This window comes from Dama dama, chromosome 4 (assembly GCF_033118175.1).
Source record: "Dama dama isolate Ldn47 chromosome 4, ASM3311817v1, whole genome shotgun sequence".
NCBI classification, from domain to species: Eukaryota; Metazoa; Chordata; class Mammalia; order Artiodactyla; family Cervidae; genus Dama; species Dama dama.
Window position 1 is genome coordinate 22634720 of NC_083684.1, and position 26843 is coordinate 22661562.

The following is a 26843-nucleotide window of genomic DNA, read 5'->3' on the forward strand; positions in this document are numbered from 1 at the left end:
CCCGTCTCTACCTCTTCTTGGTCCAGATTAACCTCCACTCCAACAGAGCTTTAGTCTAACCTTTAGTCTAACCTGGGGTGGTGTAAGTGCAGTGTGACCTTAAAGTTCCACTGAGCATTCTCCTTACACAGTCTTCCTGCCATCCAGTGACTCGCTGGGGTGTTCCTTGGTGTGTGCCGGGCTAGCAGGGGTGACTGCCGTCTGGAGCACCAACAAGCCCTTGGCGCAGACTGTCAAATGCTACCTCTCTTATGTCAGGTGCAATCTCCTGGGCTTTCTGGTTGGATTCTAACCTCTCTAAGAGCTGCTTTGTTGTTGTTTAATCACTAAGTCATGTCCAACTCTTTGCGACCCCATGGACTGTAGCCTGCCAGGCTCCTGTGTCCATGGGACTCTCCAGGCAAGGATACTGGAGTGGGTTGCCATTTCCTTCTCCAGGGGATCCTCCCAACCCAGGGATCAAACCTGTGGATTCTTTACCACTGAGCACCTGGGAAGCCTCTAAAGCAGCCCTCTGTCTTATTCTCAAATAATCAAATTCCTAACCTTGAAAGGCAGCTGCTGCTCCCCAAGACCAGCGTCAGACCACAAAACAAAAGACAGAAGAAGCCAGACCTCTGCATTTAAAATGCATTTTCAGGGCTCTATCTTGAGATCAGAGGAGCTCCCCGCTTCAGGATTTTCAACCTCAGCATTGTCTAGGTTTTAACTACACATTTCACCTCCACTGTACCCCCAGATGATGGCCATTCCCCACCCCACCCCTGCCCCCACAGCTGCTATGCAGGGGATATCAGCTCCACGAATGGACTGAGATGGAAGAATGCTCAAGACCCTAACAGTCTGGAAAATCAAGATTCATTTGTATTATTCATTCACAAAACCTCTAGATCTTTCAAGGGGCATGGACTGGAAAAGGACACATGAGAAAACTCCCTATCAATATGAGGGAGCAAACAAAGTACCCCAGCACTTACTACTGAAGTGATGAGTTTCAATCGTAAGCCTGTGTGGGTGAGGAACAGCAATACTACAGATAAGGAGGGGGCTAGGAACAAGATGGCTGTGCTCAGGCTCTGGATAAACCCACACTTCTCCAAGAGCTTTGTTTCCTTGTTTCTGAGACCTGGAAAATTCAAAAAGTCTGAAATGAATCACAAGAGCATTCTCCCAGGAGCATAGATCAAGCCCCAGAACATGAAAGAATCCCCAGAAAGTGAAATGTTCAGTCCACAATGACACCCCAGGCTCAGAGCAGAAAGCCAGGTATCCTGTACCTCTAATGACTTTTGTAAATGGCTTCTCCCAGGAGTACATTTTAATCAACTTAATGCTGGTGAGAACTTCACTGGTCACACGGATGCGCTGGTCACTGACCTCTGAGGTATGATTCTGGGACTCCACAAGCTTTCTGGTCAGGAATATCTGCAGTGAGGATGCAGCAAGAGCATCTTTTATAGGGGCAGGAAAGTGCAGTCTGGCATTAGTGTGGCAACCAAGAGCACTTCCAAAGTCAGCTCTGCATGTGGACGGAATCCCTGGGTCTGATCCTGCACTCTCGGTTCCTGGTCCCCGCAGAAGGTTTGGAAGCCTCTCTGGGCCATCATGCCTCAAGACACCTGCCCCACACATCCTGGGGGGCTTTCTCTCCTGGGTTCTCTTGGCTTAGGGTTTGGCTAACTAAACAGAAACATGACTCCTCTGCCTCTGGGAACCCAAAAACCTTCTACCAATTACATCACCTTTTTAAAAAGGTTTTATTCAAGTATAGTTGACTTATAGTGCTGTATTAATTTCTCAGTACAGCAAAATGACTCAGCTATACATACATATATATATAAATAATTTTCCATTATGGTTTGTCACGGGATACTGAATATGGTTCCCTGTGCAATGCAGAAGGACTACAATCACTTTTTGATTAGAGTACCTGAACTGACAAAAAAAAAAACACTCCATTTCAATAATTCAGAGCACACAAATTCAAGAGTCACTTCCTGTTTTGCCCATTTTTTTTTTCAGCTGCATTTTTGGCAGCAAATTTGCTTCCCTTCCTCCATTAAACTCTGCCAATGTTCTATGCTGTCAGCTCTATTATACCAGCACATTCTGGGTAAAAGAGAAGGAACCAAAATCTTACACAGAGGATAGCTACTGAGGAAAGTCCGTGAAGCAGATAATCACTCACAGAAACCCATGAGGTGGACCTCACCCATCAGATTCACCTCTTATTAATATTTATGAGGCCCCAACATGGTGGCCAGAGAACCATTTGAGGTAGGAATTCACATTGAATCTCCCTTGCAATAGAATGAGCAGTCAACAAGGGTCAGCCTTCCCACTCAGAGGCACCCCCAATTCCAGAGCCCTAGGAGTTCTGGGGAATGTCCAACATCAAATGGGTGGCAAAGAAAGACATTACCTGCAGCGGCAAAATCAGAAGATAGCACAGTGTGGCAATGAGCGCTGTGGGTCCGAGAATGAGGCAAGAGGTGATGGTGCAGCTTATCAGCAGTAAGCAGGTGAGCACGGCCAGGGGCCCATAGTACACTCCCTCGTACAGGTAGTTTATGTCGCTGGTGAAGAAGCTAATGGCCTGTAAGACAATAAGCCCGTGGACACAGGTGTCACCTCTCCAAGTTCCCGGAAGAGGCTGCAGGTGCAAGTGACAGGTGGCTTTGCCATGCCTTCTATGGGCAGGCAAGCTTGAGAGGCATGGTGGTAGAGTGGAGAGACCCACCAGGTTCACAAGTCTCATGTCACTAGCTGTGTGACCCTGAACAAGTTCTTTGCCACTCTGAGCCTCAGCTTCTCCACCTGTAAAGCTGCAATGATTACACCTACTCTAGGTGGTTATTCTAAGACTGTCAATGAGAGAAATACCTGCACACATGAACTGCGTCCAACGAAAGTTACATTTTTGTACTATTGCTACTGCTACTAATTAGCTACTACTATTGCTACTACTGGACTGCAAGGAGATCCAACCAGTCCATCCTAAAGGAGATCAGTCCTGGGTGTTCATTGGAAGGACTGATGCTGAAGCTGAAACTCCAGTACTTTGGCCACCTCATGTGAAGAGTTGACTCACTGGAAAAGATCCTGATGCTGGGAGGGGTTGGGGGCAGGAGGAGAAGGGGATGACCGAGGATGAGATGGCTAGATGGACTTGATGGACCGACTCGATGGACATGAGTTTGGGTAAACTCCAGGAGCTGGTGATGGACAGGGAGGCCTGGCGTGCTGCGATTCGTGGGGTCACAAAGAGTTGGACACGACTGAGCGACTGAACTGAACTGAACTGAATTGAATTGCTACTACTACTAATAGCCAGATTCCACAGAGTTGCTTCTAGTATTTTATTCTGTTCTATTCCATTCATTCTAATAATAATGCCTGCATTTTTTGGCAGGAGTTGAGTCTTTTTCTCCTTCTCCTTTCCCTTTCTTGCTATAGACTCTTCTGCCCACTCCCTCCCTCCCCAACATATACTACCTAGTGAATTGTAAAAAAGCTGACATTCCAAGTCACAAAATATTTAAGGAATCAATCCGTTAATGTCTTTTGGAATGACCAACCTGAACCCCTAAGAAGTGATTTTCTTTTCATTTTAACCCAATCTCCATCCAATGCCCAGAATGTGCCCCAGGCTGAGCCTTTAAAATTTTTTAGTGTTGGGTGAGCATGACTTTGTACAGCCCGTTTGGAGGACAAGTTAACAGTATCTTTTAAAGACTAATAATTATACAAACCCCATGACTGTCACTTTCATTTCTCTGTTGAGAAACACTCTAATGTGCTGGAGGAAGCACACATATAAGGATGTTGATTATAGCACTGCCTATAGTAACAAACCCAGAAACATCCTAAATGTCCACTGGGGGGGAAGGTTAAAGCACTCACTTAGGAAGTATTAGTTAATATTGGATCTTGGAGCACACTGTCAGTGTTGATGTCTCAGGCTTGTCATTTATGGGCCCACAGGTGTGTGACTCAGTCACTCTGTGCCTCTGTTGCCTCATCAGTAAAATGGGAATAATATAACAACCTACTTTATAGTGTTGACATGATAACTGAATGAGGTAGCACATATGAAATATTTTCACACATTGAGAAGGCTATAAGGCAGTGATAGAAATGGACAAAAGTGATCAAAAGGTAAAAGCTTCCAGTTATAAGATAAATAAGTCCTGGGAATGTAAGGTACAGCATGGTGACTATAGTTAACAAAACTGTATTGTAGACCTGGAAGTTGCTAAGAAAATAGATCTTAAAAATCCTCATCACAAGAAAAGTCTGTAACTGTGTGTGGTGCTGGTTGTTAACTAAACTTATTGCGGTGATCACTTTGCAATATATGCATACATCAAATTATTATGTGGTATGCGTGCATGCATGCTAAATCACTTTAGTCATGTCAGACTCTTTGTGACCCTATGGACTGTAGCCCACTAGGCTCCTCTGTTCATGGGGTTCTCCAGGCAAGAATACTGGAGTGGGTTGCCATGCCCTCTTCCAGGGGATCTTTCTGACCCAGGGATCAAACCCATTTCTCTCATGTCTCCTACATTGGCAGTCGGGTTCTTTACCACTAACGCCACCTGGGAAGGCCGATTATGCTGTATATTTTGTATGAATACAAAGTTCTACATCAATTATATCACAGTAAAAAATAAAGAAAAAGAGAAAGTGCTTTAATTATGAGTAAGCATCACTGAAAAGTAATGAGGAAGATCTAAACGTGCCAATGTGGAAATTTAAGACATGGCGAGGAGAGAAGAAAAAACTGCAAAATGATGTAAGTGATGTAGTACCACTGATGTAAAAAATCTCACCTAAAAATATATATCTTACATTTTCTATTGGTAAAACCAAGTTGCAGAACTATGTAAAATGCAGTATTATTTATGCAAAAACATGCACACAAAATATATTATGTTTTCTATGGGTAATTCACATGTGTACCTAAATATACTTTTAAAAGTTGGAAGGTGATGTTAGTTCAGGCATAAGAGGAGTGACCAGGTGTAGGGGGTCATCTATACTATTTTTTCTATTTCTTTCCTGAGGAGAAAGTATTCAGGTGTACTTTTTTAAACTTTTTTTTTCTATTGCTTTTTTAATTAAAGTTTTTACAGTGTTGTGTTAGTTTCTGCCAGAAATGTAAACTGATATGGCCATTATGGAGAACAGTTTGGAGATTCCTTTAAAAACTAGGACTAAATCTACTATATGACCCAGCAACCCCACTACTGGGCATATGTCCTGAGAAGAAGACACATGTAACCCCGGTGTTCACAGCAGCACCTTTTATGATAGCCAGGACATGGACACAACCCAGGTGTTCTTAAAATTAATTTTAGTAGAAAATTTATGGAAGCAACTGTCTAGAAATCCTCATATGAGTAACTGCTTCCATCTTCAGTTCCAAATGGGTCATCTTATTTTCTGCTTCTGTGACGATGCTGGGAAAGTTGGACTTCACGTATAGTGGGGCTTAAAACAGACAAACAGAAAAGGAAGCAGCATTGGCCTGAATGCAGAAGATCTCCTTAGCAAGGCAGGTGACGGCTTGAGTTCAGAGCCTGGAATCTGCAGCCAGGCTCTGCTCCTTACTGATTGTGTGACCTTGTCCAAGTTTCATACCCTTTCATGGCCTCAGTTTCCACCTCCATGACAATGGGAACAATAACAGAAGCTATCATGTAAGAGGTCATCCGAGGACCGACTGAGCTAACTTAGTGACACCTTTGGGATAACATCTGGTTTAGAGGACATTAACAGTTACTGTGATAACTTTGCTGAGAACAGGGAGAAGGGCTGCCGTGGATCCTTTAACTCCAGTCAAATGCAGGAGGACAGGGTAGCTTTGATGATTAAGGCATAAAATAAATTAATGATACAACTGAACACATGAATCACTGCCCCTCTTCTACATGCTTTATATGTACTAACTCATTTAATCCCGTAAGACAACCCTTCTACAAGGTTGGTCCTATTACTATCCCACAGCTCCAGAGAGGGTGAACAAGTTGCCTAAGGTCAGAGAAGGAGTAAAATGGTGAAGAACAGTAATAATGATAACAACAAATATCTTACACTTGTTGGTATTTGAGTTAGATGAAGCATCTGTTTGGTGGCAATGGTTCATTTAGCAGACTGTATTTTGGAGATTGTCCTGTGTAATTCAGATGTTGGGCTTTTTGAGGGATAGAGTTGAGGATCTGAAATAGTTCATGTCTTTGAAGGGAGCTCATCTGAGTGGAGAGACCAGATTTGGGTTTGGTGGGGAGTAGGGTCAGAAGGATGGGGTCTAGAGATACTATCATGAAGGACAGACCATCTCAGCCAGGCCTTTGAAGATTAAATGAGATTTTGAAAGGGTGGGAGGGTGGGGCGGAGTGATGTGAGCAAAGCTTCCTGGAGGTGGACATGCCTGGTCTATTTGGGGCTAGAGGTTTAGCCCTGCCTGGCCAGGAAGGTAGACATCAACCTAGGACTAGAGAAAGGAACACAGGAAGAGATGAGGCAGGAGAGCAACTGAGGCCAGATCACAGAGGAGTTTGTTTGAGAGGAAAGAGCCAGAGCAGGGATGTCTTTTCCAAAAATTAAATTATCCGTTTCAATATAAAAGTAATCCATGCTCATCAAGGCAATTGGTAAGCAGTAGAAAAAGAGAGAAAGTGAAATTAAACATAGAAAATTCCAATATCCCCCCATGACTCTGGGTCATAGTTGTTCATATATCTTTCTTCGGTCTCTGCCATTGTTTGTGTTATGCTGTAGGGAGCTCCAGCTAGGAAATAACCCATCAGTAACAATAACCAGGCAGCTGTAAGTATTTCTCCTCTGCAGATAAGAAAATTAACAACCAGAGAGATTATCTCTGCTTGTTTTTCCTTAAGCTACCAAGTCCTCCCATACCTTCCTCCCCAGGTGGTCGGGGGATATGGTTTCTGATGTGCTTCTACTGGGGATTCGTGTTTTTTTTTTTTTGTTTTAATTTTTAGCTGCATGAAGGATCTTAGTTCCCCGATCAGAAATGGAACCCGTATCCCCTTACAATGGAAGCATGGAGTCTTAAACACTGGACCACCAGGGAAGCCCCAAGATTTTTGTCTTTTTGGCCACTGCTGTACCCCTTGGTGGGCTTCCTTCATAGCTCAGTTGGTAAAGAATCGGCCTGCAATGCAGGAGACCCCAGTTCGATGCCTGGGTCAGGAAGATATGCTGGAGAAGGGATAGACTACCCACTCCAGTGTTCCTGGACTTCCTCTGTGGCTCAGCTGGTAAGGAATCTGCCTGCAGTGCAGGAGACCTGGGTTTGATCCCTGGATTGGGAGGATCCCCTGGAGAAAGGAAAGGCTACCCACCCCAGTACTCTGGCCTGGAGAATTCCATGGACTGTATAGTCCATGGGGTTGCAAAGAGTCAGACTGATCCCCTCAGACGACTTGGGAAGAAAAATATGGGAGGATTTGGTAGCTCAAGAGATCAAATTGCCAGCATCCATTGGATCATTGAGAAAGCAAGAGAGTTCCAGAAAAACATCTACTTCTGCTTATTGACTACGCCAAAGCCTATGACTATGTGGATCAGAACAAACTGTGGAAAATTCTTAAAGAGATGGGAATACCAGACCACCTGACCTGCCTCCTGAAAAATCTGTATGCAGGTTAAGAAACAACAATTAGAACTGGACATGGAACAATAGACTGGTTCCAAATTGGGAAAGGAGTACATCAAGGCTGTATATTGTCACCCTGCTTATTTAACTTATATGCAGATTACATCATGTGAAATGCCAGGCTCAATGAACCACAAGCTGGAATCAAGATTGCTGGGAGACATATCAATAACCTAAGATATGCAGATGATACCACCCTTATGGCAGAAAGTGAAGAACTAAAGAGCCTTTTGATGAAAGTGAAAGAGGAGAGTGAAAAAGTTGGCTTAAAACTCCTTTCAAAAAACAAAGATCATGGCATCCAGTTCCATCACTTCATGGCAAATAGATGGGGAAACAATGGAAACAGTGTGAGACTTATTTTCTTGGGCTCCAAAATCACTGCAAATGGTGATTGCAGTCATGAAATGAAAAGACGCTTGCTCCTTGAAAGAAAAGCTATGACCAACTTAGACAGCATATTAAAAAGCAGAGACATTACTTTGCCAACAAAAGTCTGTTTAGTCAAAGTTATGGTTTTTCCAGTAGTCATGTATGGATGTGAGAGTTGGATGATAAAGAAAGCTGAGTGCTGAATTGATGCTTTTGAACTGTGATGTTGGATAAGACTCTTGAGAGTCTCTTGGACTGCAAGGAGATCAAAACAGTCAACCCTAAAGGAAATCAGTGCTGAATATTCATTGGAAGGACTGATGCTGAAGCTGAAACTCCAATACTCTGGCCACCTGATGCAAAGAGCTAAAACATTGGAAAAGACCCTGATGGTGGGAAAGGTTGAAGGCAGAAGGAGAAGAGGACAACAGAGGATGAAATGGTTGGATGGCATCCCCGACTCAATGGACATGAGTTTGAGCAAGCTCCAGGAGTTGGTAATGGACAAGGAGGCCTGGCATGCTTCAGTCCATGGGGTCACAGAGTCAGACACCACTGAGAGACTGAGGGGTACTGAACTGTACCCTTAGGTGGAGAAGGAAATGGCAAACCACTCCAGTAATCTTGCCTGGAGGATCTCATGAACAGAGGAGCCTGGTGGGCTACAGTCCATGGGGTCACAAAGAGTCAGACACGACTGAAGTGACTTAGCACATACCCCTAGGGCCTAGAATAGGGCTTAGCGCAAAGCATACCTCAGTAATAATTCATTGAATGGATGGATAAGTCCTCTCTAAGGTTCTGAATACAGCTGGAATATCTCCTTGTTTACTGTTGACCTGCTCTTATGATCCCAGAGGCAATTATTGATGGTTATCAACACTCACCCTGGAAATGATTTCCTTTCTCTTTCTTCCTGGTCTCCGGCTTCTTCTCCCTCCCTTGGCCTCCAGGGTAAGGAGGTGTGGAGGAGGAGGAGGAAAGTAACCCCCTCAATGTGCAACCTCGTCACTTACCTCTCCCATGGTGATGTGTGTTAGAGACTTAAACTGCATCAGCTTCTCAAAGGCAAAGGAGAAGACAGCCGCACGGAACCGGATGGCGGTGCGCTGGTTGACGACCCAGCATGAACACATGCCCAGAGACTTCAGACATTCAGTGAAGAAAAGGGCCAGGCAAAGCCCAACTCCATAGGCAACGTCCCTCAATGAGTTTTCGGTGTATTCCAGGATCTTTGGTATAACCAACATCTAAAAGGAAACAGGAGTTTGGATCACTCTGACTTCCCAGTCCTGCTTTCAGGCAATACCTAACCAAAGTGCACCAGCTGTAAGGTCCTCAGGTCAGGAGAGGGGGCTTACTTGACAATCACAACTGACTCAGGCACAATTCTGCACTCAGAAGGTCACAGTCCAGTTGGAGGACACTTAGGAGTTCAACTGACCCAGATCTGAAGCCCAGCTCCACCACCTCATACTGGTCCTGAAACCAAGCAGGACGCTCTGGTGTTTCTAGATGCGGAAGCCTATTCCGTGCCCCCTATTTCTTGTTTGTAGGGAATAGACTCCAGCCTCCATAACCTTCCCTGCATTCCTAGGGGAAGAGAGGGGATACAAAGACAAGGAAGGAGCATCCAAGAAACAGTCTTGGGGCAGGATCCTCATTCCTCCTCAAGGGATACACATAACAATATCTTTGAGCTCTTCTACAGAATTAAAACATCCAACAAATGGAAGCTGCTAACTACTTGATGAAATACTCTACTCCAGAGAGAAGGTCACAGTTTGATAACCTCAAGAACCACAGAAGCTCATCAGAAAACCTCCTGAGGCCAGATTAAAGGAGTGCAGGCCCTACGCACATCCTGATCTCATCAGCAAACCTCACCCTTGAACCATTGCTATAAAGTGAAAATCTTAGTCACTAAGTCATGTCTGACTCTTTGTGACCCCATGAATTGTAGCCCACCAAGCTCTTCTGTCCATGGAATTCTCCAGGCAAGAATACTGGAGTGGGTTGCCATTTTCTACTCCAGGAGATCTACCCAACCCAGGGATCGAACCCGGGTCTCCATCAGTGCAGGCAAATTCTTTACCATCTGAGCCATGAGGATTGCTATAAAACTCCTCACCAAATCCCCCTAAATTGGGACACACAGTTTTGAGGTCATTAGTCCATTGTGTCCCCATTTGTCTCGCAAAGCAATAAAGCCATTCTTTTCTGTGTGAGTGTGTAGGTGCTTAGCCACTCAGTCGTATCCAACTCTGTGACCTCATGGGCTGTAGCCCACCAGGTTCCTCTGTCCATAGAATTTTCCAGGCAAGCATATTGGACTGGGTTGCTATTTCCTACTCCAGGGGCTCTTCCCAACTCAGGGACTGAACCCATGTCTCTTGCATCTCCTGCATTGGCAGGGGAATTTTTTTTTTTTTATCACTAGTTTCACCTGGGAAGCCCTTCACCAAAACTCTGTCTCTGAGATTTGATTTGGCACCAGAGTACAGAGACCACATTTCAGCCTCAGTCCCGGTGGGAAATAGAGGACACACACATACACACGGAGTATAAAGGTGTGGGCAGAATTGAGGAGATTTAATAGGGATGGAGAAGCACCTTGGAGCTAGCAATCACAAGGAACTAAATGGGGAGGGGAGGATGAGTTTCCTGAGGCCTAGAAAGAGAAAGTCATACAAAAAGGGCCCATCATTTTAGGATTTGGTCACCAACCTTCAGTGACAGGGAATGAGGAAGTCAGAGTGATATATATCTTGCCCTCATCTTCTCCTTCCCTCCAGCCTCCAGATGGGGTCTCCCACTGGTCAAACTCAACCAGAAGCCAGAGTCAGAGGTACCCCACCGATGCGATCCATAGAGGTCACACACTAGGGGCATAGCATAGGGTGGGGCGGACCAGGATGGAGAGTGGATCTGAAGGGACAAATGGAGAACATGCTGTCACCCAAGTCACTTATCTCTGTGGTGTCAGCAGCTGTTGCTTCCTCCTGACCTGCAACCCCTCTCCCCCGAGCTGGTAACAACACCTCTATTTTCTTCTGGGGAGACAGTCGCCTGCTCCAATGCACACAGTCTAGGCTGGATCGTCAATCAAAGTGTTCCACTGCTGACCAACCAAAGTGAGCACGTGACCCCAGCTGGGACAGCCAGGTTCACGGTCTGCAGTTGAGGAACTGGTAGGAAATAGCGAGCCCATTCATCCTAACCATGGTACGTGGAGTCTCCTGCATGCCCCGAGCTGTTCCGCCATTTCTCAAAGCAGCTCCTACGTCCTGAGCCAGACTGAGTTCTAAATGTTTTCTATACTGAACTTATTTAATGTCACCCTGTGAGGCAGATAATGTTGGGCTCTCCATTTCAAACATGAGAGTTTCCATGAGGACTATGGTTGAGAACATCACGGGGTTCCATGAGGGAACCAAGGCACAGAAGGGATAAACCAACTGCCCAAAGTCACCCAGAAATTAAGTGGCAGAACCAAGGTTAGAACCTAAGCACTGGCTGCAGAATTCGCACTTCCAACTACTACTAGCTCCACTGACCCCAGAAAGCCTTCATTTTCTGAGCAGCAGTTGAGAGACTGACATCCTCAAATTTTTTGTTTGTTTGTTTATGTTTTGGGGTTTTAAAAAATTATTGTTATTTTCTTTGGCCACCCTGAATGGCATATAGGATCTTAGTTCTCCAACCAGGGATCGAACCTGCACACCCACCTTCCCGCAATTGGACGTGCAGAGTCCTAACCACTGACCCACCAGGGAAGTCTCAAGACATCTCCAGTTCTTGGGATGGATCTAAACATGCTAATCACCAAGGCCTGAAGTCCGGACACATCGTCAAGTCTGCTACTTACGGGCCCCAGAACACTTGCAGCAGAGAAGCAGCAGCTCAAAATTATATCAAAAATAAGCCTTGTTCTTTGGAATCTTAGCATCACTCGAAACACTGAAGCTTTGTCAATTCCATGCCTTGAGACTTCTTCTTCCCAAAGAAGATGAAGCCTTGAAAAGAAGAAAATGGAGGCAAATGAAATCTCTTTGATTGTGTCACCCAACACTCCCAGTTCTTGCTGGTCTAGGAACTTGGTTACAGAAATTGTCAAAGATAACACAAGGAGAGAGAACAGTACAGGGCATTTATACTGCATGCATGCCACAGATAGGCATGTCCCAGCTCCAAGAATTATCAACCTATGACATTTTTGTTTAATCTCTTCTCCCCTTCCATTATTTTTCTTTTTGCAAGAATATTTCAAGCAAATCCCAAAGATATTGTTTCATCTATAAATGCTTTAGTATGCATCTCTTCCAGATAAAGCCCTAAAAAGCCACATCGTAACATAAAAATGGTTATGAATTAATGACTATTCATTATTAATAATAGCCATATATTAATAGCATAGTAAGAATGGCATTTAATTCAACTTTCTCTAATTATTTCAAGAATATGTTCTCACAGTTAGTTTGCCTAAATCAAGATCCAAACATGTCCCATTCATTGCAGTTAAAAGACAAATCTGACAGGGCTCTTGCATCTCATTTTATCTGTGACAATTTCCCTTCCTCTGCATTTTTTGCCATTTACTTTCTAAAAAATCTGAATGATTTATCCTGTTGAGTTTTCCACATTCTGGATTTGACTGATTGCACCCCTGTGGGGCTAGTATAAGTTTCTATGTCATGTACTTCCTATCAAGCTGTTAGCTAGATCTAGAGGCATAATAAAATTCAGAATTAAAGTCAGCTGGCAAAAATACTTAATAGATGATGTAGTATATGTTCTTTTCATCACATCAGAAGATGTACAAAGTGTGCTGTCCCACTTTTGGATATGTTAAACTGGATCACTGCGTTAAGAAGGTGTGTTAGCCTGACTCATCCATTGCTAAGTTCCCTATTGCTGATGATCATTGCCTATATCCACTACTGACAGGACTGGCAAAATGGTGATTTTTCTAATTCTATCATTCCATTTATAGTTAGCAGCTTGAATTTTCTTTAAAAAAAATAATAATAGTAACTTTCCCAGAGCCTTACTGGTGGTCCAAGTTCCAAGTTCCCAATGCAGGGGGCCTGGGTTCGATCCCTGGTCAGGGAACTAGATCCCACAAGCCACAACTAAAGATGCTGCGTGCCACAAACTAAGACCCCGCACAGCCAAATAAAAATAAATAAGTAAATATTAAAAAAAGAAATCTCCGTCATCAACTGTTTTGTTACCCTGAAATACAGTTAGTTGAAGAAATGGCCTAGGGCTCTGAAAAACAGAAATCTCCCTCATCAACTGTTTTGTTACCCTGAAATACAGTTAGTTAAAGAAATGGCCTAGGGCTCTGAAATACGTCACCGTTCCTTTTTAAACACAAATTAAGATTCGTAAAACACAGAACTCTGATCTCCCAAAAGTGCCCTTATTTATTTCAAAATTCCCAAAACGGTGCCCCAGTGTTGGACCATGCAACCAAAGAAAGTAAAAGTGAAGCCACTCAGTCATGTCTGACTCTTTGTGATCCCATGGACTGTAGCCTACCTGGCTCCTCAGTCCATGGAATTTTCCAGGCATGAGTACTGGAGTGGGTTGCCATTTCCTTCTCCAGGGGATCTTCCCAACCCAGGTATCCAACCTGGGTCTCCTACACTGCAGGCAGACGCTTTACCATCTGAGCCACCAGGGAAGCCCAGAAATGTAAATGTATCTTAATTTTGACATTCCAAGCTAATGATGCCTGGGAGGTTTGTGCTACACCAGCAAAACGAGAACACCTAAAACATTTCTTTGGAGGGAAACTTGATATACAATTTGTATATTAGCATTTTTAAAAAGCATCCAAGAAGTTTTCACCTAAAGATTTAAAATTGTGTTGACTTTCCTACTCTTCTCTTTTGTTTAGAGCTATACCTGAGGCAGGAACAAGTGACTGGACAATAGTCATTACGATGCTCAAGGGTTCCGGGCTCTTAATCTGGCTCTGGATGCCTCCCCACCTCACCATGCATCCACAGTCCAGTCTATCAGCTGCAGGCACCATGTTGGCTGAACTTGGATGTCCTGGCTCCTGCTTCCCTATGTCTGGTCCCACTATTGGGAAAGCAGTTAGCACGGCCCATGATGACAGCAGAGACATCACTTTGCCGACAAAGGTCTGTCTAGTCAAAGCTACGGTTTTTCCAGTGGTCACGTATGAATGTGACAGTTGGACCATCAAAAAGGCTGAATGCTGAAGAATTGATGTTTTTGAACTGTGGTGCTAGAGAAGAATCTTGAGTCCCTTGGACAGCAAGGAGATCAAACCAGTCAATCCTAGAGGAAGTCAGCTTTAAATACTAATTGGAAGGACTGACCCTGAAGTGCCAACACTTGGGCCACCTTACAAAGAGCCAACTCATTGGAAAAGACCCTGATGCTGGGAAAGATTAAAGGCAGGAGGAGAAAGGGGTGACAGAGGATGAGACGGCTGAACGGCATCATCGACTCAATGGACATGATTTTAAGCAAACTCCAGAAGTTGGTGAAAGACGGGGAAGCCTGGTATGCTGCAGTCCACAGGGTTGCAAAGAGTCGGACATGACTTAGCAACTGAACAACAGCAATGATGACAGCATCATGGATCAGGCCAAGGGACTCCAGGCGCTTGCCAAAGCTGCTGCTCCTTAGACAGCAAGAGCACAGTGGACAAAACGGATTCCCTTGTTGGGCTGCCCTTTGCCCCCAGGGCCCGACAGCAGGCCACAGATAAATGCTTTATCCACACACCAAAAAGGCAAAAGGGGCAAGAAGCATTACTTTCCTTCTCAGGGTCCTGGGACCTCAGACAGACCTGATAAAAGATGCAAATTCTTGTTCCAGAAAAAGTTCTCTAGCCTGTATGTAAATATTTAAATTTACATGAATTTTTACATGAATAATTTACATGAAATATGTAAATTATTGTTAACTCCAGATTAAGAACCTCCAATAGAAGGAAGGCTCCTGCTACAAAGGAAGAACTGATATATTTTGGTTGTCTGAAGATGAACCACTACCCCCCTCCCCTAAAAACACACATTTAAGCATCTCTGGTCACCGACTGCCAGGACATGGTCTTTAACCCCTCTGGCTCACCCAGCATGACTTTTACCTTTTGGCATTTTTGTCTGCAGCATCGTGTACTGACAGCTGGGGGATGTTGTTCTCATCTAAGCATCTCCGTAAACCTCGAACCATGAGCGGGCTCAGCCATGACAGCGTGAGGTAGGAGAACAGGCCAGCATCATCCAGGGGTTGGGGCTCAGGAAACCTAGAAGAGAGGTCACAGGCAGCATGGTGACATCGGACGTGGGCTCCAGAGGCGGACAACTAAGTTACAGGCAGAACTCGGAAGAGATGAATGAGAACTGGGGAGAAACCACAATGGTTTCTCCGTCGTTTACATGTAGAAAAAAGTATTTTTCCATGATTATTATTAACATCACAAATAACAGTCATGAAAAAATATATTTTTCCTACATCCAGAGGACCACACTGAGGTTTTTCCCCAGTACTCATAGTTAAAAACCAGAAGCAACAAAAACACCCAGCAACAGAGGAATGATTTAAAAAGAAAGAAGACAAATATGGTACATTCTGCACCATGTTGTAGAAAACAATGCAGAAGGGTCTAAAAATAGGGATGATCTACATGTGGAACATGGAACGGGCTCTAAGCACACTGAAAAAAAGGTCACTTGAAGATCAAGAAATTTAGGATAGTTTTACTAATATAAAAAAGGAAGACATAAGGGAGGTCAGACAGAGAACAATATACACATATCTATATTATATATATTTAAAATATCTATATTATATAAAATAAATATCAAATTATATAACAATTTATAGCAAATCATTCATAGATTGACTTTGAAGTAGGGGTTAGAAATCACAAAGGAACAAAACTAGATTCTCATCACTTTAAATTTTTATGTTCTGCTCTGTAACTCCCATAAAAACTGTAAAAATAAAAAAAGTATATAACTAAGAATGATAAGGTCATATCTCTGTGAATCGTTCACAAAAGACAAATAATGATTTCATTAAGGTGTTGAGATTGTGTGTAATTTCACTTTTTTTTCAACATTGTCTCTGATGCTATACGGTTCAATATGAGGAAAATTCAAATTTAAAAAAGATTTGCGGAGACGGATGTGAAGACAAAAATGCCGGACTTGCAGGATGTTCTCTTGTTTTGGGTTATGGCCTCTTTTCTCCACATTCTGGCCCTTTACACCCTCCCAGCCCACCAGCAACCATGGTTGTACATTCTGGCAATGCTGACCGGGCCTCGGTGGGAGATGTTGGGAGAGAAGAACTGAGGAAAGATGAGACATTGTAGGAGATGTGTGGGGCCATCTGTGATGGCAAGGATTGGGCCAGAACTGGTGGCCAGGGCTGATGTTCCAAGGACCCAGCAGAAACATGGTTTCTCTAAGATAAGGCTGCCCAGGTGAACTTAAGTACCAAGGTTCTCTGGTCCTGGTCGAGATACGATTGATTTGGTGGGTAACAATGTAACTGGCATTGATAGAAGCTCAAATTTAAAAATAGGAAAACCACTGCTGTCTGTTTGTTAGAAAAACACTGGAGAGACGAGGGATTCCTAAATACAAAATTTTTCCCAGTGACGAAACACTGAAGGATCAGGCCAGAAGTGTTAATTAAGCGCCTGTCAACAAATGCTGCATAAATGAGTATGTGTGTGAATCTGTGGAGGCCCCTGAAGCCCCAGGGGTATAAACTAGAAAGTCATTTGGGACTGGTTACTTGAAACTATAGTTTAACAGAGAAGGCTCCATGAATTTCTTAAACTCTTTAAGTTTAAGGTAACATCCTAGGGCATTTGGCCCTTTCAATGGCTGCCCGTTTTTCTCTGAACGAAGACCGACGTAATTAATGTGGTCTGTGGAGACACGCCGGCGGTGTCACCTTGCCGTGTCCACTACGGCTAGAACTCTGCAGCGGCATTGGCCTCCTTCTCAGATCCTGGACATGCACATCACGGTGTTCTTCCACTGCAAGGCCAGGCCTTTGCACATGCTGCCCACACCGTCCTCCTGTTCGTCCTCCAGGTCTGTTTCAGGGTCGCTCAGGACCTGCCGTGTTGTCGCTGTTCTCCTGTCCCTCACACCCCACATTTCTTTACAGCGCCTTCTTCAAACAGCAACAATCACATGCTTCAGTTCAGTCGCTCAGTCCTGTCCAACCCTTTGCGACCCCATGGACTGCAGCACACCAGGCCTCCCTGTCCATCACCAACTCCCAGAGCTTACTCAAACTCATGTCCATGGAGTCGGTGATGCCATCCAACCATCTCATCCTCTGTCATCCCCTTCTCCTCCCACCTTCAACCTTTCCCAACATCAGGGTCTTTTCCGGTGAGTCAGCTCTTGGCATCAGGTGGCCAAAGTATTGGAGTTTCAGCTTCAGCATCAGTCCTTCCAATGAATATTCAGGACTGATTTCCTTTAGGATTGACTGGTTGGATCTCCTTGGACTGGTTGCAGCCCAAGAGACTCTCAAAAGTCTTCTCCAACACCGCAGTTCAAAAGCATCAATTCTTCGGCACTCGGCTTTCCTTATAGTCCAACTCTCACATCCATATATGACTACTGGAAAAACCATAGCTTTGACTAGATGGAACTTGGTTGGCATGCTTATAAGCTTACTGTCATTCTACCCCATGTGAGGTCAGTGATGGGCAAGGGTCCTGTCTGGCTGGCTCACTGTTACCCCCCACAGTCTAGCACAGTGTCTATAAGAGCTCAATGAGTCCCACTGACTGACTGACTGACCGAGTGAAGATGCTGGCTGTGCTGCCCTGATGTGTCTCGGGTTTCTTGGGAGGTGTTTGGCTGTGGAGGGTGACAGGACAGTGTTGGGACAGGGCTGTCAGCCTTTAGGAGGGGTCTGGGTGTGAGGGCTGAGGACCGCTGCCCTGGAGGGTACCGACCCTCAACTCCCACCTAGGACTCACTTTGGCTTCAGTCGGAAGGGAATCATGGTTTTCCAGGCAGCGTCATACTTCCCTCTCCCTGGTGTCTCACGGTCCCTCACCTGCTGTCTGCAGGGGCCGTCTTCAACAGTGATTGTTTTCTTGGGAAATAAGAAACAAAAGAGGATCAGTTTCAGACCTCACAAATACTGTCCTGAGGGAATGAGGGGCCAGCCACCCAATGAGAATGGATCTTTCCACATTCAGCCTCCTAGAGAAAGGATACCACAGTCAGACAGAAAAAGGCAAATACTCTATGATCTCACTTACATATATCTGAAATATACCATCCATAAGATGTTATGGAAAAACCCCAAGGAACTTTTCAGCCACCTGAATAGAATAAAGCAAGAGAGTTCCAGAAAAACATCTACTTTTTCTTCATTGACTTCTGCTTTATTGACCAACGCCTCTGACTGTGTGGGTCACAACAAACTGTGGAAAATTCTTAAAGAGATGTGAATTCTTAAGATGGGAAGCTGGGAACCATCTGCCTCCTGAGAAATCTGTATGCAGATCAAGAAACAACAGTTAGAACTGGACTTGGAACAACAGACTGGTTCCAAATTGGGAAAAGAGTATGTCAAGACTGTATATTGTCACCATGCTTATTAAACTCATATGCAGAGGACATCATGTGACATGCTGGGCTAGATGAAGCACAAGCTGGAATCAAGATTGCCGAGAGATACATCAATAACCTCAGATATGCAGATGACACCACCCTTATGGCAGAAAGCGAAGAACAACTAAAGAGCCTCTTGATGAGAGTGAAAAAGTTGGCTTAAAACTCAACATTCAAAAAACAAAGATCATGGCATCCGGTCCCATCACTTCCTGGCAAATAGATGGGGAAACAATGGAAACAGTGAGAGACTTTATTGCGGGGGGGCTCCAAAATCACTGCAGATGGTGACTGCAGCCATGAAATTAAAAGACACTTGCTTCTTGGAAGAAAAGCTATGACCAACCTAGACAGCATATTAAAGAGCAGAGACATCACTTTGCTAACAAAGGTTCAGTTCAGTTCAGTTCAGTTGCTCAGTCGTATCCGATTCTTTGTGACCCCCATGGACTGCAGCATGCCAGGCCTCCCTGTCCATTACCAACTTCTGGAGTTTACTCAAACTCATATCCATTGAGTCGGTGATGCCATCCAACCATCTCATCCTGTCACCCCTTTCTCCTCCTGCCTGCACTCTTTCCCAGCATCAGGGTCTTTTCCAATGAGCCAGTTCTTCACATTAGGTGGCCAGAGTATTGGAATTTCAGCTTCAGCATCAGTCCTTCCAATGAATATTCAGGACTGGTTTCCTTTTGGATTAACTGGTTTGATCTCTTTGCAATCCAAGGGACTCTCAAGAGTCTTCTCCAATACCATGGCACCAACAAAGGTCCATCTAGTCAAAGCCATGGTTTTTCTAGTAGTCATGTATGGATGTGAGAGTTTGACTATAAAGAAAGGTGTGCACCAAAGAATTGATGCCTTTGAACTGTGGTGTTGGAGAAGACTCTTGAGAGTCCTGATGTGAAGAACTGACTCATTGGAAAAGACCCTGATGCTGGGAAAGGTTGAAGGCAGGAAGAGAAGGGGATGACAGAGGATGAGATGGTTGGATGGCATCACTGACTTGATAGACATGAGTTTGAGTAAGTTCTGGGAGTTGGTGATGGACAGGGTAACCTGGCGTGCTGCAGTCCATGGGGTCACATAGAGTCAGACACAAATGAGCAACTGAACTGAACTGAACTGAATAGAATAAACAATACCCACCCAACTAACAAGCAAACAAAATTACCTGACTGGTAATTGCCAGAGGTGAGGATAGGCAAAATGGGTGAAGGTGGTCAAAAAATACAGACATAAGCAAGTCATGGGGATATATTGTACAACATGGTGACTATAACTGATAATATCGTACTGCATATCTGAAAGTTAAGAGAGTAGGTCTTAAAATTTCTCACAAGAAAAAAAATATTTGAACTATGGGTGGTGATGTATATTGTGGTGATCGTCTCATAATTTATACAAATAATGAATCAATATATCATACATCTGAAAGTCATATGATGTTTCATGCCACTTTTGTCTCAGTAAAAATAAATAAAGGAAAGCCTGTCAGGTAGGGAATGAGTCATGTGTCAGAATAACCAGCTCCCAGCTCTGGCTCTGCTCCTACTCTGGGCAGTTCCCTCAGCTTCTCTGGGCTTTTCTCTGTCCATAAACACTGTGGATAAGAAGAAAGAGTGTTATGTTTAGTCACCCACAGAATGCAAAACCAAGTCACTCTCTAAGGATAAAACTATTAAAAAGAAATCAAGAAGTAAAAAATAAATCACAAGACATTACATGTTACCCTTTTGATAAAGTAGGAAACCACTGAAATGAAAAAGATATATTATTTCTACGACTTCATATAGAACAAATAATACTCTCTTGAAAACACAGAAAGGGATCTATGGGTAAAGGTTCAGAATAGTGGTTCCTGAAGGAACCAGGGAGAGTTGGGGAATGTAATGGGGTCAAGGTCCGAGCTGCTGAGTTGGTGGTAGATTTACTGGTGCTTATCATATTATTATAAGTAAATGCATAAATAGGTGAGAGAGACAGAGATGGGGTGGGAAGTGGAGGGTAGTGGGAAAGAGCTGTATGAGCCATGAAGGTGCATCATGACCAAGGATTATGATTCATCATAATGTGGAAGCCAGAGCTCCATTAAAAAAAATCAAAATTGAATAAATAGCGGACAAAAAAATTTGATCCAGTTTATGACCACTGGAAATACCCTGTGAACTCAGTTTCCTGGTGTTTTGATGCAAAGGAGATCTACTTACATAGCTAAGTCCCGAAACCATGTCATCATCTACATCCAAGCCGAGATTCACAAGGCCACCAGAAGACCTGGGGACCCAGTATATCCTCCTTCTGGTCATTTTCAGGTGTACTGCCAGTTCTTTGTTTCCCAGAATCAGAGACTCTGAAAAGGCAACAGGTAAGAGCAGCTTAGATGGAAGCCCAAGCAACCAGGAGAGGGGGATATCGCCCAACAAGGAGTGTGCTGGGGGCCATCATTACAGCACCTGCTGTTCCCTCTGTTAGGATGGGGCTTGGCTCCCTCTCTTTAAACTTCTACTTGGGGCTCAGCCTAAGATCACCAAGGGAAACCCCAAACCACCGATTCCCAACCTACATCATTGGGCCAGGTCAATCTTCTTTAATATATTCAAGTTTTGCTCTTAAAACCATGCTTATTTAACCACACCTCTTCTTTTATTCCAGTCTGTAATTGTCTATTTAGGTGAATCTCTGATTTTTTAGTGTTCATTTCTTGCACTAAACAGAGATCCTCACAAGGACAAAGATAGGTCTACTTTGCTTACTATTAAATCCCTCAGGCCTAGGGATCCGCTAGGAGGAGGGCAGATATTCAGTAAATCAATGGTGAATGCATGAATAAATAAATGAAAGAAATGTGATTTTGCCATTCTCAGACTCAGGGAAGGGAATCTGGGTATGATTTAGGACATTTATTTATTTATGAAAATATTTATCTATTTAGCTACATCGGGACTTAGCTGTAGCATGTGGCTTCTTTAGTTGAGGCGTGCAAACTCTTATTTGAGGATTTAGGATCTAGTTTTCTGACCGAGCATGGAACTTGCGCCCCTTGTGTTGGAAGCTCAAAGTCATAGCCCCTGGACCACCAGGGAAGTCCCTGATTTAGGAAATTTAAATAACTGAAAAATATATTAATTTGTTTTTCATTTTGCTTTGTGAATATATGATTCACTCTCAGAACATCCATGTGCCTGGGGCAGGAGAGGGGATGGTTATCAGTAATGTTTCTGGAGGAATGGAAAGAGAAAGAAAATGTACAACATCATGATGTATGATGGGTGTCTCACAGGGCCCCAGCTTGTGATGGACTTATAGATGTTCTGCCACCACCATCTTGAAATTCTTCATAATCTGAACAAGGAGTCCCACATTTTCATTTTGCCCTGGGTCCCACAAATTATGTAGTCAGTCCTCATGCTCAGATATAGCTTTTGGCTTTCAAATACTGGATTGTGTTTCAAGTAAACAGACTTGAAGACTAGCCTATTGTCCTGGGAGAAGATTCTCTAAATTCCTTTATCCCATTCCCTCTCATCTCACTTCCTTCTAGCAAATCACACCCAAATCTGGTGGACTCAGTTTCTGGAATTCTTCTATAGAGCCTACAAGACGGATTCCCTAGCCATGGCACCAGACCATAAGTATACAGTTAGCCCTCTGTACCCATAGATTTTGCGATCAAGATTCAACCAACTGACTATAGATAATATTCAGGGAAAAAAAAAAAAATCCCAGTATTCCCAAAAGGAAAGCATCAGTTAGCAAAGGAAACTGTTCACATAGCATTACATTGTATTTACAGTTACAAGTAATGACTTAAAGTATATGGGAGGATGTGCTTAGATTATATGTAAATACTACACTATTTTACATAAGGGACTTGAGCATCCTTGGATTTTCAAATCCACAGGGGGACTGGAACCAATCCCAGCTCTGAACTGAGGGGCAACTGTACTTGCATGCGAGGATAGAAGTGGACCTTTCAGGGGTGATGGAAAACTTTAAAATAAAAGAGATATGTCAGGTAAGAGAGGCAGTCCGGTAGTTCTTGTTTAAGACTGTGGGAAGAGTCCAGTTTCCGTCTGTCATAACCAGCCTAAAGTGAAATTGGCATGATTCAATGGAAGGTTCTACCCCTGGGGTGTACTGGCTTACAGTTTATTTACTAAGACACAAAGGTGCTCAGTGGAGGGACTGGGCTGGGGGAGGGGGAGGAAGTAACTTCTAGATTGCAAGTCATGCACCCTGGCAAGGGACCGTCTTAGCGTTGTGCATGGTGTACTGGTAAACGTGTGCATCTATAACTAACCTGTGGTTGCATCTGGTGAGTGAATGTAGTTCCAACACAACTGTAACTTGACATTGTGCTTTATGTTAATGAGTAAGAGGAAACTGAAGCATCAAAGACATATGCTGGTTGCATCTTCACTCATCTGCTAATGACCCATGAAACTGCTGAAGAGTTTTCAAATACCGAAAGAGGATTTTCTCATTTTTTGTGCTATTCACAATGTAATGGCTACAGGCACCACACTTGTTAATCTGAATTATTAACATTTCCTGTGTTTATTTCTTAAGCCTAGACAATCAATAAAATAATAAAAACAAATCCAGATTTGTAGCCTTTGCGGATTGTTGTGTTATAAGTATTCCCATCAAGGATTTCAAGCTACCAACATGTTGGGAAGAGAGGCGCATTAAGAAATCACTGTACAGTATTTCTATGTACAAATACAGTAGGTGTGTGTGCTAAGTAGAGGCGTCTGACTCTTGGAAACCCTATGGACTGCAGCCCACCAGGATCCTCTCTTCATGAGGGTTCTCCAGGCAAGAACACTGGAGTCAGGTGCCGAGCCCTCCTCCAGGGAAATCTTCCCAACCCAGGGATCCAACCTGTGTCTCTTACATCTCCTGTATTGGCAGGTGGGTTCTTTACCACTAGTACCACCTGGGAAGCCCCTATTTACAGTAGATGTAAATAAACTTAAAAGTATAAAAAGTAAGCATAGTGAAATAATTAGGAAGTGATAGACTTTTGAGCGTTATCTTGTGGGTCTTTGATATAATATAGTTAATTGTAAGTTTAATAATTTAATTACTATTTGTATTTAACAACTGGGCTCTCAAAATTCCTGAAAATTTGACAATTAGTCCTCATAAACCAGTATCTTAAAACAGTGAGCCTAAACATTTATGTTCTCCTAGTTAACTGGCAAGTAGGGACTCATGAGGAAGGCCAGATTCTTGGAGCACTAATACAGAAATTAGATTTTTTTTTTCTCACCTTTCAGTTACAGTATGATTTGCCAACCTGGTTTATTTGTATACACCTGCAAAGAGATACACTATGGTTTCAAAGATGTAACTCCATACAGAAATATAGAAGTTATCCAAGAAACTAGTAATAGGGAAAATTAAAGCAAATGCAAATGCTGCTGCTAAGTCGCTTCAGTCGTGTCTGACTCTGTGTGACCCCATAGACGGCAGCCCATCAGGCTCCCCCATCCCTGAGACTCTCCAGGCAAAAACACTGGAGTGGGTTGCCATTTTCTTCTCCAATGCATGAAAGTGAAAACTGAAAGTGAAGTCGCTCAGTCGTGTCCGACTCTTCACGACCCCATGGACTGCAGCCTACCAGGCTCCTCCGTCCATGGGATTTTCCAGGCAAGAGTACTGGAGTGGGGTGCCATTGCACCCTTGTGTTCCATTCTCCACACAGCAGTTAACATGACCTTTCGACAACGTTAAGTCTGAAAAAGTATTCCACAACTTGAAACTGCCAATGGCTTGCCCTGAGCTTAGAGTAAGACCCAAATTCCTCAGCAGACTCCTGACCCCCACTCCTTACTCCTTACTGAGCTCTCTACACCCCACCTCACCCACTTCTCTCCTGCTTCCCTCACCAGGCCCCACCTTCGCAAACCACAGGAGCAGGCTCCACAAACATTCTAAATTCATCCCGGTCAGAAAGCCTTTGCCATCACCACTCCTTCTGCCCGGAAGGCACTCCCTTGGCAGCCGCCCCACAACCTCTGCGTGGCTGCAGTACAGGGCTCCATTCAAACAAAGCTCAGCTTTTCCGCGAGGCCTGCTCTGGCCATCTGAAGGGCGTATCACCATCCAAAAGGATTTTCCCTGCTTATTTTCTGTTTCTCCTCCCAGAATGTTAGCTCCATGAAAGCAGGAACCTTGTCTGTTGTGTTCACTGATGTATCCCCAGCATCTAAAGTAACATCTGTTACATAGTAGGCATTCAATAAATAGTTGTTTAGTGAATGAATAAAAGGTGGGATCACGACAGAGGAAGAGCTTTAGGCAGGAGACTCTGAGTTCCCGAATTTCTGTCTCCAGCACAGCGGCTAGGGCACCTGTCTTCCCCTTTCTCTTACCTGCTTCACATACACAAACAAAGAATTCCTGTATCAGACTCAGCCACCTGTAGGTCTGTCCCTCTGGCCAAGTGGCACTTGAGGAACTTGTACTTAGCAGGCACTCAAGAAATGCGTGTTTACTTGACTTTCAATTCCCTCCTGGATTCTGAGACCCTTGCGGAACTTCTTTGGGGAAAAATTTCCCTCTGCAACCTATAGCCAAAACCAAGTCCCCTATTGCTATTTAATAGCCTTGTAATCATGAATAACTAAGCTGTTTACCCTTTTTGAATCTCAATTACTCATTTATAAAAAGGAGATAGTGCTACCTTCCTCACAGGGGTGAAGGAGCTCCCAAAGGCCAAACGTGAAAAAATTTGAGCAATGAAATACATGATATCACTGCATGATAACCCATAAAACATTGAATATTTGAGTCCATATTAATATAAAAAATAATAGAATAAGTAAATAAATGAGGGAGATGGGGCAGTTTTTTCTTACAGATTCCAATTGATAAATGTAGACTTAACTTCCTACAGACTCTTACTTATAATGAGATAAATAGTACCTTAAAGTGGGGAACCTAATCACTGTTGAAATCATCATCGGTAAGACATTTCACCGTTAATGTATCACTAAGGCACATAGCTTCTGTGGTCTTCCTGCCAAAAATGTATAATGTGATCTTGAGAAAACAGCAGATAAACCCAAAGAAAGGGACATTCTACAAAATAAGAGACCAAAGCTTTGAAGGAAGAAAGAAAAAAAGATTAAGGTGACACTGTATCTAAATAAAAAGTAGGATCCTGGACCAGAAAAAAGGACATTTCTGAGAAAACTGGCAAAATTTGTGGAAATCTATAAATTATATAACAGTACTATTAGTTTCCTGGTTTTTAGAGTCAAATCATGATTGTGTAAGATGATTACACGGTAAGCTGGGTGAAAGGTACATGGAAACTCCCTAGTGTATTTTTGTACATCTAAAATCAATTCGAATAGAAAGGTAGAAACATTTCAAGTGGACATGATTCACACGGGACCATCGCTGGACACACAACTCAGCTATGAATGCAACTCCAGAGAAAACAGAGGGCGGGGAGGCAGGGGTCATCGGCGGGCGGAGTGCGCTTCTCTTCGTGTGTGTACGGCGCCGGAGGCTGGGGGCGGGTGAGCGGGCGCGCGGGACCGGAAGCGGCAGCGCGCCGCGCTCGCCGCAGAGGAGGCCGCGCGAAGCCGGGCGTCGGGCTCCCGGGGACTCTCCCGGCGCGGAGGGGAGTCGCTATGTCGTCCGTGAGCCCCATCCAGATCCCCAGCCGCCTCCCGCTGCTGCTCACGCACGAGGGCGTGTTGCTGCCCGGCTCCACCATGCGCACCAGCGTGGACTCGGCCCGCAACCTGCAGCTGGTGCGGAGCCGCCTGCTCAAGGGCACGTCGCTGCAGAGCACCATCTTGGGCGTCATCCCCAACACGCCCGACCCGGCCAGCGACGCGCAGGACCTGCCGCCGCTGCACAGGTAGGCCGGGCGGCCCGGCGGCGGCGCGACCTCCTTCCGGGACCGGCCCGGCCTCGGGGCGCGGGGCTCGGGGGGCCCCGCCTCTCCAGACGACTCCCGTGCCGGACAGGGGGTGACAGGAGTGCCTCGTGACCGTTAAATGATTTGACCCACGGAGTCGTGAAAACTGCACCGTTTTCTGCTGCTCACCGTCTGTTGTGAATTTCCCTCCCCCCCCCCGGATCTTCAGGTTCCTAAGCCGGTGCTCCTAACC

At 44.3% G+C, this 26843-nt stretch overlaps 2 protein-coding genes across 2 annotated transcripts in view; one reads left to right on the plus strand and one right to left on the minus strand.

The window, feature by feature from the left end:
- Positions 1-21014, minus strand: part of ABCC11 (ATP binding cassette subfamily C member 11) — a 69028-nt gene extending 48014 nt beyond the window's left edge. The window contains exons 1-8 of the mRNA XM_061134420.1: positions 20916-21014; positions 18063-18181; positions 15192-15350; positions 11928-12075; positions 9076-9309; positions 2423-2596; positions 1278-1425; positions 978-1126 (exon numbers count right to left, since the gene is read on the minus strand). Of these exons, the coding sequence (XP_060990403.1) occupies positions 978-1126; positions 1278-1425; positions 2423-2596; positions 9076-9309; positions 11928-12075; positions 15192-15350; positions 18063-18181; positions 20916-21014 (1230 nt within the window). The remainder of the gene's footprint in view (positions 1-977; positions 1127-1277; positions 1426-2422; positions 2597-9075; positions 9310-11927; positions 12076-15191; positions 15351-18062; positions 18182-20915) is intronic.
- A 5254-nt stretch (positions 21015-26268) lies between these two features.
- The window catches only part of LONP2 (lon peptidase 2, peroxisomal), an 81679-nt gene continuing 81104 nt past the window's right edge, over positions 26269-26843 (plus strand). The window contains exon 1 of the mRNA XM_061138449.1: positions 26269-26590. Within this exon, the coding sequence (XP_060994432.1) occupies positions 26358-26590 (233 nt within the window). The 5' untranslated portion in view covers positions 26269-26357. The remainder of the gene's footprint in view (positions 26591-26843) is intronic.